The sequence below is a fragment of the Ochotona princeps genome, chromosome 15 (assembly GCF_030435755.1).
Source record: "Ochotona princeps isolate mOchPri1 chromosome 15, mOchPri1.hap1, whole genome shotgun sequence".
NCBI lineage: Eukaryota > Metazoa > Chordata > Mammalia > Lagomorpha > Ochotonidae > Ochotona > Ochotona princeps.
Window position 1 is genome coordinate 6192664 of NC_080846.1, and position 13800 is coordinate 6206463.

The 13800-nt window shown below is 44.2% G+C and overlaps 1 protein-coding gene across 3 annotated transcripts in view; it reads left to right on the forward strand.

Moving 5' to 3' along the window:
* Positions 1–13800, forward strand: part of DMC1 (DNA meiotic recombinase 1) — a 33055-nt gene continuing 19255 nt past the window's right edge. Inside the window, exons 1-6 of one of the 3 annotated variants that reach the window (XM_058673352.1) lie at positions 1–56; positions 1814–1897; positions 2658–2702; positions 4734–4880; positions 7809–7891; positions 12776–12828. In XM_058673352.1, coding sequence (XP_058529335.1) covers positions 1847–1897; positions 2658–2702; positions 4734–4880; positions 7809–7891; positions 12776–12828 — 379 coding nt within the window. In that variant the 5' untranslated portion in view covers positions 1–56; positions 1814–1846. Of the gene's footprint in view, positions 57–229; positions 340–1813; positions 1898–2657; positions 2703–4733; positions 4881–7808; positions 7892–12775; positions 12829–13800 lie in introns of those variants that run through there. The other 2 variants (XM_058673354.1, XM_058673353.1) reach the window with 2 other exon arrangements.

The window sequence follows — 13800 nt, forward strand, 5'->3', positions numbered from 1 at the left end:
CCCCGCCCCGCCCCGCGGTGTAAGTAGTCGTTTGGCGTCCAACCTCAGCGTTCTGGGTCGGAGTTAGAATCCTGTCAGCTGAGGACCGGAAAGCCCGAGTTGGGGGGACCCCCTGTGGGTCTGACGGAAGCGAGTGGTCTGTGTGGAACTGTGTGAGGACTCTGATAGGGGAAAGCTCCGGGTCAGGAACGCGCGCCCCCCGCTTCTTGTGAGGAGGGAGCTTGGCCGCCCCGGCTGAGAGACCAAAACCCCAGCCCGGGATCCCTGAGCCCCAGGGACTTCCAGCCCCTGAGTTACGTCGAATCCTGGAGGCCTTGGCCTCCTGACAAGGGGACTCGGGTCGGGGAAAAGCTTGGCGGCGAACCAGGTCTCGGGAGGAAGAGGGTCGCGGGCCCCGCTGTGGCACCGGCTGCTCAGGGCATAATCCCCGGGGTGCTGGGGGGAGGCGGGTGGTGTGTTCCTTCGGTCTGCCGTGGCTGAGGGCCGGGGTTCTAGAAGCGCCGAAGCCGCTCGGCCTCCACCCCTGACTGGTGTTAGGTCACAAGATGGTTTAGACCAAGAAAAATGGTCGTTTGGGACATTTTATTATCATGAATAATGTAGTCTCCAACGGTTGAAGAAAACTCTGGAACAAAATCTCTGCCGTGTTAAAGACTGCTTAGCTGAACTGCTTCTGACCTCTGATGGATGTCCCTCTTTTTTGTTTGTTTTTGTTTTGCTTTTTCTGACAGGCAAAGAGAAAGGGATCATTACCCAAAAGCCCAGGCCAGGCCAGAGCCGGGAGCCCAATCAGGGTCTCCCTTGCGGGTGCCATAATCCCCCTTGCCCCCCGGAATTGGAGGTGAAGGAGCCCAGAACAGGCGTTCCATGTGGGAAGCAAGTGCACGTGTCCAGGGTGGCGTTTTAAGCACTGTACCAAACACTTGCTCTAGCCACCATACTTTTTAAAAGACATCATGAAACTAGTGACTACAAAGAGACAAAGCATGAATTAATGTTTCATGAAAACAGATTGCCCTTTCATAAATAGGAAGCAAGAAGGCGTTTATGAGAAAGATACACTCTGTGGAAGGTGGATGAAGTTTGAGGAAGAATGACATAATCATGGTTTTAGAGTGTCATTAAAAATAAATACAATTGGGGCCTGGCACGGTAGCCTAGTGGCTAAAGTCCTCATCTTGCTTGCGCTGGGATCCCATGTGGTTGCTGGTTCTAACCCCTGCAGCCTCACTTCCCAGCCAACTCCCTGTTTGTGACCTGGGAAAGCAATCCAGGAGGACTCAAAACCTTGAGACCCTGCACCCACATGGAAGACTCAGAAGAGGCTCCTGGCTTCGGATTGGCACAGCTCTGGCTGTTGCAGCCACTTGGGGAGTGAAATCATTGGACAGATCTTCCTCTCTGTCTCTCCTCCTCCTCTCTGTATGTCTGATTTTGCAATAAAAATAAATAAATAAATACAATTGAATAACAGCGTGCAGTTCTAATATTCCCAGCCAAAGGCAAGGATGTTGCACTATCATAATTAATCAGTCAGAAATAAAAAAAATGATCAAAAAGAAGTGAGCAGTGTGGAGGAGAAAAATAAACCAAATAAGCCCTATCCTACCCCTCCTCACAGTCATACTCAATACAAATATGGCCTGTTGCCAAGCAGAAAAAATAGGCCAGTCTGGTCTTTCCAAACAAAATGTTGCATTTACTGTCCTTCGCTGGTCCTTAGTTACTTTGAAATGAAACCAAAGTGGCCTCTGGGCAAAGGAATTTTTCTGCTGTCCAATCTCTCTGTAAACAGTATTTCTTATTTTCCCAGGGTTGCCTGTTTTCCAGCTGCTCATCTCTCACCATGAAGGAGGATCTGGTTGTGCTGGACGAACCAGGATTCCAAGATGAGGAGGTATGAGGGGAATGAAGTCACTGTTCACAAGTCAGGTTGGTTCTTGGTTAGCTACTATTTGTAAAAAACCGACTAGAAATAAGAGTTACATATTACAAGCTTATAACCACTTGGTTGGGAATGGGCGCTAAGATTAGCTACCTAGCAACTGCTAAGAAAATATTTAAATAACAGCTGACATGGCTATACTCGACCTGTGTGCAGTGGTACCACGTAGCAGCCTGCTTCTAGACGAAGGAGGCCTGCCGGGGGAGAAAATTGACAAAACAGCTGTCTGCAGAACATCAGACTGTGGGTGTTAGACTGTGTCTCCATGGTAAATCTTCCCTGATAGATGGGTTTATATGAATCAGGAAGATTCTGTTTTTAAATACAGAAGTAACTTGTGGCAGCATTTATAGAATAACTATCTGCAAAAGGACATATAAAATAACATTATTGAAAAGGATATATAAAATAACATTATTTGCAGTGAAAAAAAAAAAGAACATTGAGAAAACATTTAAGTCAATTATTGCCACCCCTTTGGGCAGTAGTTTTACCATTTTAGCGGGCTCCGACACAGATCATTGGCTTTCCAGCCTGTCAGGGTTGCTGTCTCAAAGTATGTAACAATGTGGGAAAAGTATTATTCTTATTTTTACCTACATAGGGAAGTGGAATTTGAGGAACTTGTAGTTTTTAATGAACTCTTTTAAATGCCTGAAATAGATATGGAAAAATCAAAACTCCATTGTTTTTCCTGTTCTATCTCCTTTAGGAATCTTTGTTTCAAGACATTGACCTGTTACAGAAACATGGAATTGTAAGTAGTTTGCCAATGCTGTGTAAATCATTCAGTTCAGCGTTTGTTTGTTTTTTTTTAAGATGTATTTATTTTTATTGGAAAGTCAGATATACAGAGAGGAGAGACAGTGAAGATCTTCCATCCACTGATTCATTCCCCAAGTGGCCACAACAGCCAGAATTGCACAGATCTGAAGCCAGGGGCCTGCTCCAAGTCGCCCCTGTGAATACAGGGTCCCAAGGCTTTGGACCATCCTCTACTGTTTTCCCAGGTCACAAGCAGGGAGCCGGATGGGAAGTGAGGCTGCCGGGATTAGAACCAGAGGCCATATGGGAGACCAGCATATACTAGGCTACTGCGCCGGACACTCAGCGTCTTTTTTTTTTAAATCTCTGGGGCTGGATAATTCTTTGTTGGGATGGGGGTGGGGGTGCTGTCCTGGTTCCAGGCCAGTTAACAATATCCCTCAACTCACTCACTAAATAGCAGTAATATCCTTCCAGCTATGAAAACCAAAATATGTCTACAGATATATTAAGTATTTTAAAATTTAAAAATGTTTTAATATTAAAATAAAACTTTTAAAATTTCTAGAGAACTGGAGGGCAAAACTGCCCTGGTTAAAAACCACTGCTCCATAACTGTATAATGGAAAATAAGAATAAATAAACAGTGTATGATTTAAGAAAAAGAAGAACCACTGATCCCATTGTAGATGTTCTCAGATCTTTCTGTAACTGTTCCCCAACTCCTTATCTGTAATTTTTTAAAAGATTGATTTATTTCTATTGGAAAGGCAGATTTACAAACAAAAAAAAAGGAGAAGAAAAGAGGGGATCGTCCATCCTGTGGTTCACTCTCCAAATGGCCACAGTGGCCAGAGCTGAGCCAACCTGAAGCCAGAAGCCAGGTCTTCTTCCAAGTATCCCATGTGGGTGCAGGGTTCCAGGCACCTGGATCATCCTCTGCTGCCTTACCGGGCCACATGCAGAGAACTAGACGGGAAGAGGAGCAGCCGGGACAGAACCGGTGCCATAGGGGGTGCTGGTGCTTTGTAGGTGGAGGGTTAGGCTGTTGGGTCTTGGTGCCAGCCCCCATGCTATTTTCATGAACAGAAAATGTAGTTCTGGGAGCCGAGGTTAAGCCACTGCCTGTGTGCCAGTCCGAGTTCTGGCTGCTGCATTCCCAATCCAGCTCTCTGATAATGTGCTTTAGAAAGCAGCAAAGGATAGCCCGAGCACGTGAGCTCCTACTGCCCACACTGGAAACCTTAATGGAGTTCCAGGCTCCTGGCTTGGCTTAACCCACCTTTGGCTGTTGCAGAATTAGGGAGTAAACTAATGGATTGGGGAACTCTCTGTCTCTCCATCTCTTTCTGTAACGGCCTCTCAGATTAAAAAAAAAGGGGGGGGAGGAGATGTCTGACTTTGCTAGAAGGTGTCCTGGCAGAACTCTGCATGGCAAACGACTAACTAAATGATGATGAACTTTGAGAAAAAAAATTAGATGGATTTCAACTGTAGTCAGTTGGTAATAAAACTGCTGATATTGTCTTTTGAAGCTCTCATATTTAATCTCATTTGGTTGGTTTTAGAAAATAGAAACAAGAGAAAATCCTAGTCCTTTGGTGATGTAGTTATTTGCATTCTCCAGGGACCAGAGGAGAAAAAAAAATTTTTTTTTTTCACAAGTACACTTTGGAAGTGAAATACTGTAGAAGAAAGGAGCTGAACTGAGGGGGTGAATGTGTGATAAATTTGTTAGTTTTTCTACCAACAGACTTCTCTTTTGAATTCCTTGTTCCATTGCACGGACTCACTAACATTCTTTGGAAAATGAGGGCACAGCCAGAACAGTTGGCAGCCTGCTGGGGATGTTCGACTTAGATATTTCCAGAACATTTGGCTACATGGTGGGTGGGCTCCACCTGGTTGCTTGTATAAAATTGGCATCCTGATGAGGGAGGTGGACACGAAAGCACATGACATAGTATGGGAACCTTCCAGACTGGCATCTTCCCAATCTCTATGCCCATTCTTTTACTTGCAGAACGTGGCTGACATTAAGAAACTCAAGTCAGTGGGAATCTGTACCATCAAGGGGATCCAGATGACAACCAGAAGAGCCCTGTGCAATGTCAAAGGGCTCTCCGAAGCCAAAGTGGACAAGATCAAAGAGGCGGCCAACAAACTGATCGTAAGCAAAGTCCATTCTTGCCGCTCGAGCTTTAATCGACCCTGTGCATCTTTGTAGCCTCTCATGAGAACACTAGAAGCCGTTGGGAGAATGCTGAGTTCTTGTAGCTCCTGTATATTCTCCCCATGTTAACTTTTTCTCACTTCAGTTTCAAAACTATGACACTTCCTAAAAGACAGAGTTTGGGGTTAAGAGACCTAGAACATTAATGAAGATAATTATTTTAACCAAAACCTTTTTGGTCTCCTTCTGTGTTACTTCTCTGGCTTCTATCTCTTTGTCTTTCCTCTCCTTTTCATTTTGTTTTCTTCTACCTCCCTTATCCTTGTGTTTTTCTCAGGACTATGTTCTTTGAGGCTGCTGAACATCACCACTGCTTTCCAGCTGGGCCCACAAACTATAAGGGAGCTCATGCGGCTTCTATGCTGAGACGCAAAAGTGTAGCTGCCTTTGACTCATGCTTTTGTGTAGAGCTTTTGGGGACCACTAGAGGTACCAATTCTGGCAACACGAACGTGCAAAACAAGGAAATCACTAAGCCTCTCTCTTGGCAGAAGAACCAACTTCTTCATGTCTCCACGTGTGCATGAGGGTCTTTTTTCCAGCAAGTCCAAGGAGCTCTTCATTGACAACCACTTGCTTTCATTTCTCAGACAGGCAAGGCAGAGAGGGATATAGGCAGAGGTGGTTTCGTACTTGGAGAGAACTCAGGTGAACTCTGAATCCAGTCGAGTGGCTCTAACCACAGGTCAATTCCACAGCAGCCAAGGTGCCTACGGAATCCCTGGAGCACTACCCGGAGTGTGGAAAACTGGTGCTTTATAGTTTCCAGACATGAGTTTTCTTTTGTTTAAAAAGCCCAGCGTGGTAGCCTAGTGGCTAAAATCCTCACCTTGCACGCACCGGGATCCCATATGGGCATCGGTTCATGTACTGGCAGCCCCAGTTCCCATCCAGCTCCCTGCTTGTGGCCTGGGAAAGCAGAAGAGGACAGCCCAAAGCCTTGGGACCCTGCACCCACATGGGAGACCCAGAGGAAGCTCCTGGCTTCTGACTTTGGATGGGCTCAGTTCTGGCTGTTGCAGCCACTTGAGGAGTGATCCAGCAGACAGAAGAGATTTCTCTCTTTGTATCTCCTTCTCCCTGTAAGTCTGCCTTTCCAGTAAAATTAAGTAAATCTTTAAATTAAAATAGCACCCAGTACTACATCCAGACTTATCCTTTCTTCTCTAAAGCTGCTTATTCTTATCTTTTTAAGATTAATTTTTATTGCAAAGTCAGATATACAGAGAGTAGGAGAGACAGAGAGGAAGATGTTCTATCTGATGATTCACTCTCCAAGCGACCGCAACAGCCAAAGCTGCGCTGATCCAAAGCCAGGAGCCAGGAACCTCTTCCGGGCCTCCCACGCAGGTACAGGGTCCCAAGGCTTTGGGCTGTCCTCGACTGCTTTCTCAGGCCACAGGCCAGGAGCTGGATGGGAAGTGGATCCACCGGGATTAGAACCGGTGCCCATATGGGATCCTGGTGTGCAAGATTAGGACTTTAACCACTAGGCTATAGTGCTGGGTCCAAGCTGTTTATTGTTAAAAGAAAAAAAGGCAAAGATTGACAGATTGATGTTCACAAACAGAATGGGAGAAAAAAGTTGGCTTCACTGGACAGTGATTTTCAACACTGGTGTATATCAGAATCATCTGGACTGGTTCCTAAAGAATAGTAAAGAGAGGACAGATGGCTATTGAAGTAGGCTAGGGCCCGGACTTGCTGCCACCCTCCCAAACTGTCCAAAGTTTGAAAACTGCTGTGATAGTGCCATGCAACACACACTATAGACTCCATCAGGGCTCTTTTTCATTATTTCCTCCACTGTGTCAGCTGTGGCTCAGTGATTCAGCAAAGAAGTTACCTATCAGGTGAAAAAACTAGTTATATGAACAGTAAAAACCAGAATTCCTGTTCTGGAAATTCCTGGAGCTGGGAAATAATGCTGCTGTTAAACAAACTGAATCACTCAGTAAAATATTGTTCTGCTTAATGCTGTGAATGTATCATTTAATCTTCACAGCTATCCTGTGAAAGACACACTGTTATTATCTCCATTTAGCTCAAAAGAGGAAGCTGAGGAAAAAAATAAGCAGTTTAACTCCATGTCAGATCATTAAAAAGTGTTAGAGATTATTTGAAACATTTGTGGGATGACTTGAAAGCCTGTGTTCTTAGCCATAAGCCTATTGTGCTGCCTCCAAGGACCTTCGGGTAGGCTTGGGCAAAGGAGTTAAGACGCTTCCTGGGCTTCCTGGGCGGCAGGGCAGTGTTGTATGCGGGATGCCTGCTGCACATTATACCCTCATCCCACACATGGCTGCCAGGATCCTGGCTCTCCAACTTCCGATTCAGCTTCCTACCAAGGTGCTTGGAAAGGCACTGCCTAGTGCTTGCCCCCTGCTCTCTACATGGGAGACCAGGACGGAGCTCTGCTCCCGGCTTCAGCCTGGCCTCGCCCTGCCCATCCGCACGCTCTCTCCTGCTCCGTGCCATTCACCCTCCCCCACCACACACACACAATCATTAAGCTTTTCAAATAAATACATTTTTCTTGAAACAATGGTGCTGCTCAGGGCACCTGCGCCCTATATCAGAAAGACTGAGTAATCCCAGCTTCCTCCCAATCAGACCCTGGCAGGCAACAGGTGATGGTTCGAGTGGGTGGCTCCCTCACACACACAGGAGAGACCCAGCTGGGAACATCTGAGAAGTGAACCAGCAGCAGGAAGATCTCTGTCTCTGTCTTTCAAGTAAAATTTTCAAAATGTTTAGTTAAGGAAAAAGACAGAAGAACTGTACTCATACAAAATCATGACCATAATCATTGAGGATATGACTGTCTCACAAACCTTTTACACTTGCCTCCTTATCTTTTTGCAGGAACCAGGATTCCTGACGGCGTTTGAATACAGTGAGAAGAGGAAAATGGTTTTCCACATCACCACAGGGAGCCAGGAATTTGAGTGCGTATCTCACATCTCTCTGTAGCCACCAAGCAGTCTTTGGAATATCATGTTCCGCTTCCTCTCTCTGGTTGTTATTTCTACTATAAGTACTAGAAATAGTTTCTTCTTTCAAAGTAGTTTAGTTGTTTTTCTTTTTTTTTTTCAAAAGTGCAAACTAAAGCACATTCTAGGCTGTAGGAATGGGATTCAATTTTTTTTAAAAGATTTATTTTTAAATTTTTATTGGAAAGTCAGATATACAGAGAGGAGGAGAGACAGTGAGAAAGATCTTCTATCCGATGATTCACTCCCCAAGTGAGCGCAATGGCTGATGCTATGCCGATCCAAAGCCAGGAGCCAGAAACTTCTTCCAGGTCTCCCACACGGGTGCAGGGTCCCAAGGCTTTGGGCCGTCCTCTTCTGCTTTCCCAGGCCACAAGCAGGGAGCTGGATGGGAAGTGGGGATGCCGGGATTAGAACCAGCGCCTATATGGGATCCTGGCGTGTTCAAGGTGAGGATTTTAGCTGCTAGGCCACGGCGCCGGGCCCTGAGATTCAATTTTTTACAAGAAATTCAGACCCAAAACATAACTAGCTCCTCAAATAAGCTGTTTTAATCTACTAACAAATCAGTTTAACTTTTCCTTTTCTTCTCCCTTGATAAAAGAAACTTCGTGGGTTTTCTTTTTTAGGTTTTACTTATAAATCAGTTGTTAGATGGAATATTTGAGAAGCAATGATCTAATGTCATTTTTATATTTGAGTAGTAGCAATTTTTTTTAAAAGATTTTGTTATTATTGGAAAGCCAGATATACAGAGAGGAGGAGATACAGAGAGGAAGATCTTCCATCCGATGTTTCACTCCCCAAGTGAGCCGCAACGGGCCGGTACGCGCCAATCCAATGCCAGGACCAGGAACCTCTTCCGGGTCTCCCACGCGGGTGCAGGGTCCCAAAGCTTTGGGTCGTCCTTGACTGCTTTCCCAGGCCACAAGCAGGGAGCTGGATGGGAAGTGGAGCTGCCGGGATTAGAACCGGTGCCCATATGGGATCCTGGCACATTCAAGGCGAGGACTTTAGCCGCTAGGCCATGCCGCCGGGCTCAAGTAGTAGCAATTTTAACATTCTTTCTCATGTACTGTTTTATGATGTTTAAATCACCATCTTCCCAATGCACAGGACAATACTCTTTTTTTTTTTTCTTAAGAATTGCAAAGATCAGTTAGAATGAAGGCATTTTTGTTAAGTATTCCACAAAACTCTGGCATCCAAGAAAAAAAAGTCATTGTCAGTTTTGCCTCTTTTTGGGTATTTGTTGGATAGACCAGACTTGACAAGTCCTAAACCAAACTTCTGACGTTTGCCCCAAATCTACTCCTCCCAGAGGTCCCTGAGCTCAGATCTGGCTCCTGCGCTGTCCTCAGAGATAAAACTTTGGGGTCCTTTGTGGCGCCTTTCTTTCTCCTCACACCCTAACACTAACCCTGAACAAATCCTATTCACTCTCCTTTCAAAAATACAAACCAACCAGTTTCTTGAACAAATACATTAACAATCTGTAGATTAAAAAATGCTTAAGACATCATGCAATCATTATGTGTAGATCTTATATGAATCCTGATTGAAGCATACTACAGAAACCAAGACAAATTGGGAAACTAAACATTTAACTAAGTAGTTTGTATAAGGAATTACTAATTTTTAATATGTTATAGTTATAATGTGATGTTAAAAATGAGAGGGGAGTGGTTATTTGACCTAGCCGTTGAGATGCTGATTAAATCACTTGTGTTTCATGGTGGAGTGCTGTGGTTCAGTGAGTTGAGATCCGATTCCGGGCTTTGCTCCGTTTGGTGTCACTGTAGTCATTTAAAGAAGTGAACCAGGAGATGGAATGCTCTCTCAAATAAATAAAAACTAAAATGAGAGTACTTGCCTTTTAAACATGCATACTAAAATATTTAGGATTAAATGATACGTAATCTACTATATGCTTAAATATATAGGAAGGAATAGAAGTCATTGGAGATTAATGTGAAAAAAGATTGTGAGTTGGCAGTTGATAAATGTTGAAACCAAGTGATAGATACATGATGGTGCACTGCAGTCTTTTAGTCCATGTTTGATTATTTTCTACAATAAAAGGCTAACATATATGTTACACCAACACACACAAAGGGAAAATCAAATGAAAGATAACTTTAGGGGCCAGCATTGTGGAAACCTGGAAGGAAGCCTGGAGGAAGCTCCAGCTTTGGCTTGGGCCAGCAAATGGCCTTTGGGCCATCGAAGTTGTAAACAGTGAATAGGAGGTCTGTCTCCCTCCCTCTCTCTGTGAACTCTGATTTTCAAAATAGATCTTTTAAATTAATGGAAAAATAGAATTGAAAGACGAGTATTTTGGTGCAAAAATTTTTGAAGTCTACACATAGTTTTTTCCAGAATATGCATTTTCTGTGAGCTTCTTAAAGACTCCTCTGAATATGGCTATAAAAACCATTTGAACCAAAAAAAATTATCTTTTCATTCTATTTTTCCATGAAACTTTGAAAAAAAGATTCATTTACTTAGAAGGCAGAGTGGCGGAGAGAAAGACCGTCTGCTGGTTTGCTCCCGACATGACTGCCTGTAACTCCAGTGGTCTTCCTGTGCCAGCACTGCAGCGAGCAGCTGGAGCCTCCATGACATTGTTGAAGTCACATATGTTCTGTGTGTGTGTAACGAGAGAGCGTGGGGTCAATAATTCAACTGTTTCGTGTCATGTTTACGGCTAGTTCACTAGCCCAAGTCACGGCACCTGTCGGTATCTCCTTTGGATTATAATAACCTCCCTCTCACACCTTTTCCTTGTTACTTACTCTTTTTTTTTTTTCTAAGATTTATTTATTTTATTGGAAAGGCAGATAGAGGAAGAGAGGCAGAGAGAAAGACCTTCTGTCTGCTGGTTCAGTCCCCAAGTGGCTGCAATGGCTGGTGCTGAGCTAATCTGAAACCAGGATCCAGGAGCTTCTGGGTCTCCCAATGCAGGGGCAGGGTCTCAAGGCTTTGGCCCATCTTCTACTGTTTTCCCAGGCCATAAGCAGAGTACTGAATGGAAACTGGAGAGGCCAGGACATGAATCAGCACCAAGATGGGATCCCAGTGCGTACAAGGCAAGGACTTTAGCTACTGGGCTACTGCGCTGGGCCCCAGAATAATTCTTTTCAAACATAGAATATGATACCCCTGAGACCAGATCTGTGACATAGCAGGTAAAGCTGCCGCCTTTGACATCCCATATGGTGCAGGTTCAATCCTGACTGCTCCACTTCTGATCCAGCTCCCTGCTGATGCACCTGGGAAAAGAGCAGAAGATGGCGCCTGGGCTCCTGGCTTTGGCTAAACTCTGGCTGTTGCAACCATTTGGGGGTGAACCAGTGTATGGAAGAGCCTCTCTTTCTTTCAAATAAATAAGTAAATTATTTTTAAATGAAACTCTTTTGCTGAAAACAACCAGATTTCCTGTGTTAGAGCAAAAACCCAAATCCTCTGATCTGCAGTCTCTACCCTCATCAGGTCTTTCTCACTTGGCTTCAGTGCTGCTCCTTGGACGCATCAGATACCCCCCTGGGGCAGGGCCTTTGATCCTGGCCTTCCCTCTGGCTGGAATGCCATTTCCTTGTGGGGAAGATTTCATCAAGTTCTCCTAAACGGAGTCAGTGATGATGAATGTTTTCCAAGAGTCTGTTTTTGTTTTTGTTTTTTATTTTTGAAAGATTTATTTTTGTTAACTAAGAGCTTTCTTTTTTCTTTAAGTCTGTTTATTTGTAAAGAAGGGTGAAAGAGAGAGAGCCCTCCCATGACTGGTTCACTCATCAGATGCCTGAGACAGCTGGAGCCTGGTCAGGCTCAGGCCAAGAGCCAGGAACTCTGGGTACTTGATGTTCGCCTTCAGACACAGAAAACATCACTCAGGGACTGTTTACATTTTTTAAATTAATATTTGATTCAGTAAAATGTTATACGGTTTCCCTAAAGCTCTAAGTCCATGCATCAATCTTGTAATCCTTAAAGGGATTTTTATAATATGACTAACTTCCCTTGAACATTTTAAGTAGCATCTACAATAGTAGAAGTATTTTATTTTGTCAGCCTGAAAAGAAAATCAGACAGGCTGTCTGGAATAAGTGAGCATACTTAGGCTTACGGAGAAGTATAGAGTTAGGACTGGCAACAAGGTGTAGCCGGAGGTAGAGAGAAGGGCTCTTACAAGCAGAAAGTCCGTGTCAGCAGCTGGAAACCAGAGGACACGAAGACCAAAGGTTGCAGGAATGGGTGTCAGTTGGGGCCTGGGACAGCCTGGTCTCTAGGAAAGCAGCTTATCTGGAGCACCACAACCTTGGGGAAGTTCTTACTAATCTACCTGCAGGAATGTCCCCTAATCAGCCCTATGTGAAGGCCTCTTTGTGGCCTTCTCTGACTCAGCTTTGTTAGCACGGAACAGATGTGACTCCGTTTTAGTACCAGCAACATTCATAACTTTCCGTATGGAACTTATTTGTCTCATTGCTACAAGTAAAATATTCCTTAATACCCAAACGTCTTTTATTTATTTATTTTAAAAGTTACAGCCAGGAGCCTCCTCTGAGTCTCCCACATGACTGGGACATGAACCAGTGCCCATTTGGGCTGCTGGCATTGCAGATGGCAGCTTAACCCGGCTGCCACACCACAACACAGTCCCACATGTTGTTCTGTTGATCAACCTGCTCATTCGTAGTAGAATTTGTCATCTGAGCAGGAGGAATGCCATTTGTTCAGCCTAGAATTGCTGTTAGGTATGATACTAATGATTGAATATTTTATTCTTTCTTGCTATCTCCATTTCTGCTGCTGTTGGTAATTCTTTCTTTCTATTTCCAGTAAGTTGTTAGGAGGCGGAATCGAAAGCATGGCAATCACAGAAGCTTTTGGAGGTAGGCACAACCTTAATATTTTGTTGCCTGAAATTAAATATAAATCAAATCAAACAGTGATGTTACTGGCACCTATTCTGGAACTTGGAGTGAGTCCCAGTCATTGCAGCCGTGGCCTCAGTCTGGGCTGCAGTGCAAACACGCAGCAGCACAGCGAGGTTCCACTGCGGTGTCCTACGCTTCCACCTTGGACTCCCACAGAAGAGACTAGAATTGTTTTTTTATCCCCAAAAGATAATTGGATGTCGTTGATCCTAACTTTTAAGATAATTCATGTTCCATGAATGGAGAAATTAACTCTCTTCCCTAACTACAGCCTCTGTTTTTTAAAAATGAATTTTATGTATAGCTTTATTATATATCACACCTAGCAGTTTAGTCTGTGCTGGCCTTAAGGAAGTAAATCCTTTTGTTCTTATTTTTCTCTTTTGACCTGGGAGTTGTCCTGGTGTCTGCTGTTTCTGTTGATTCTGAGTTAGTGACTTCCCTCTTGTAAGGTTGTGGATTGATTTTTAAAAATATGTATTTGTTTTGAAAATCAGAGTGACAGAGGAAGAGATACAGGGAGAAAGAGATCTTTTATCCATTGACTCACTCCCCAAATGCTGCAGTGGTCAAGGCTGGGCCAATCCAAAGCCAGGAGCCTGGACCTCCATCCAGGTCTGCCATGTGGCGGCAGTGGCCTGAGTAGTTAGGCCATCATCCATGGCTCTTCAGGTGTGGTAGCAGGCACCTAAATTAGAAGAGGAACAGATAGTATGTAAACCGGCATTCTGATACAGGAAGCTGACATCAGTGGCTTAACCTACTACACCACAATATCATCTCCATGCTTGCTTTTTTTTTTTTTAATTCATTAATTACATTGTGTTATGTGACACAGTTTCATAGGTACTTGGGTTCTCCCCACCTCTCCCCAAACCCTCCCACCATGGTGGATTCCTCCAGCTTGCTTTTTTTTTTAAGATTTTT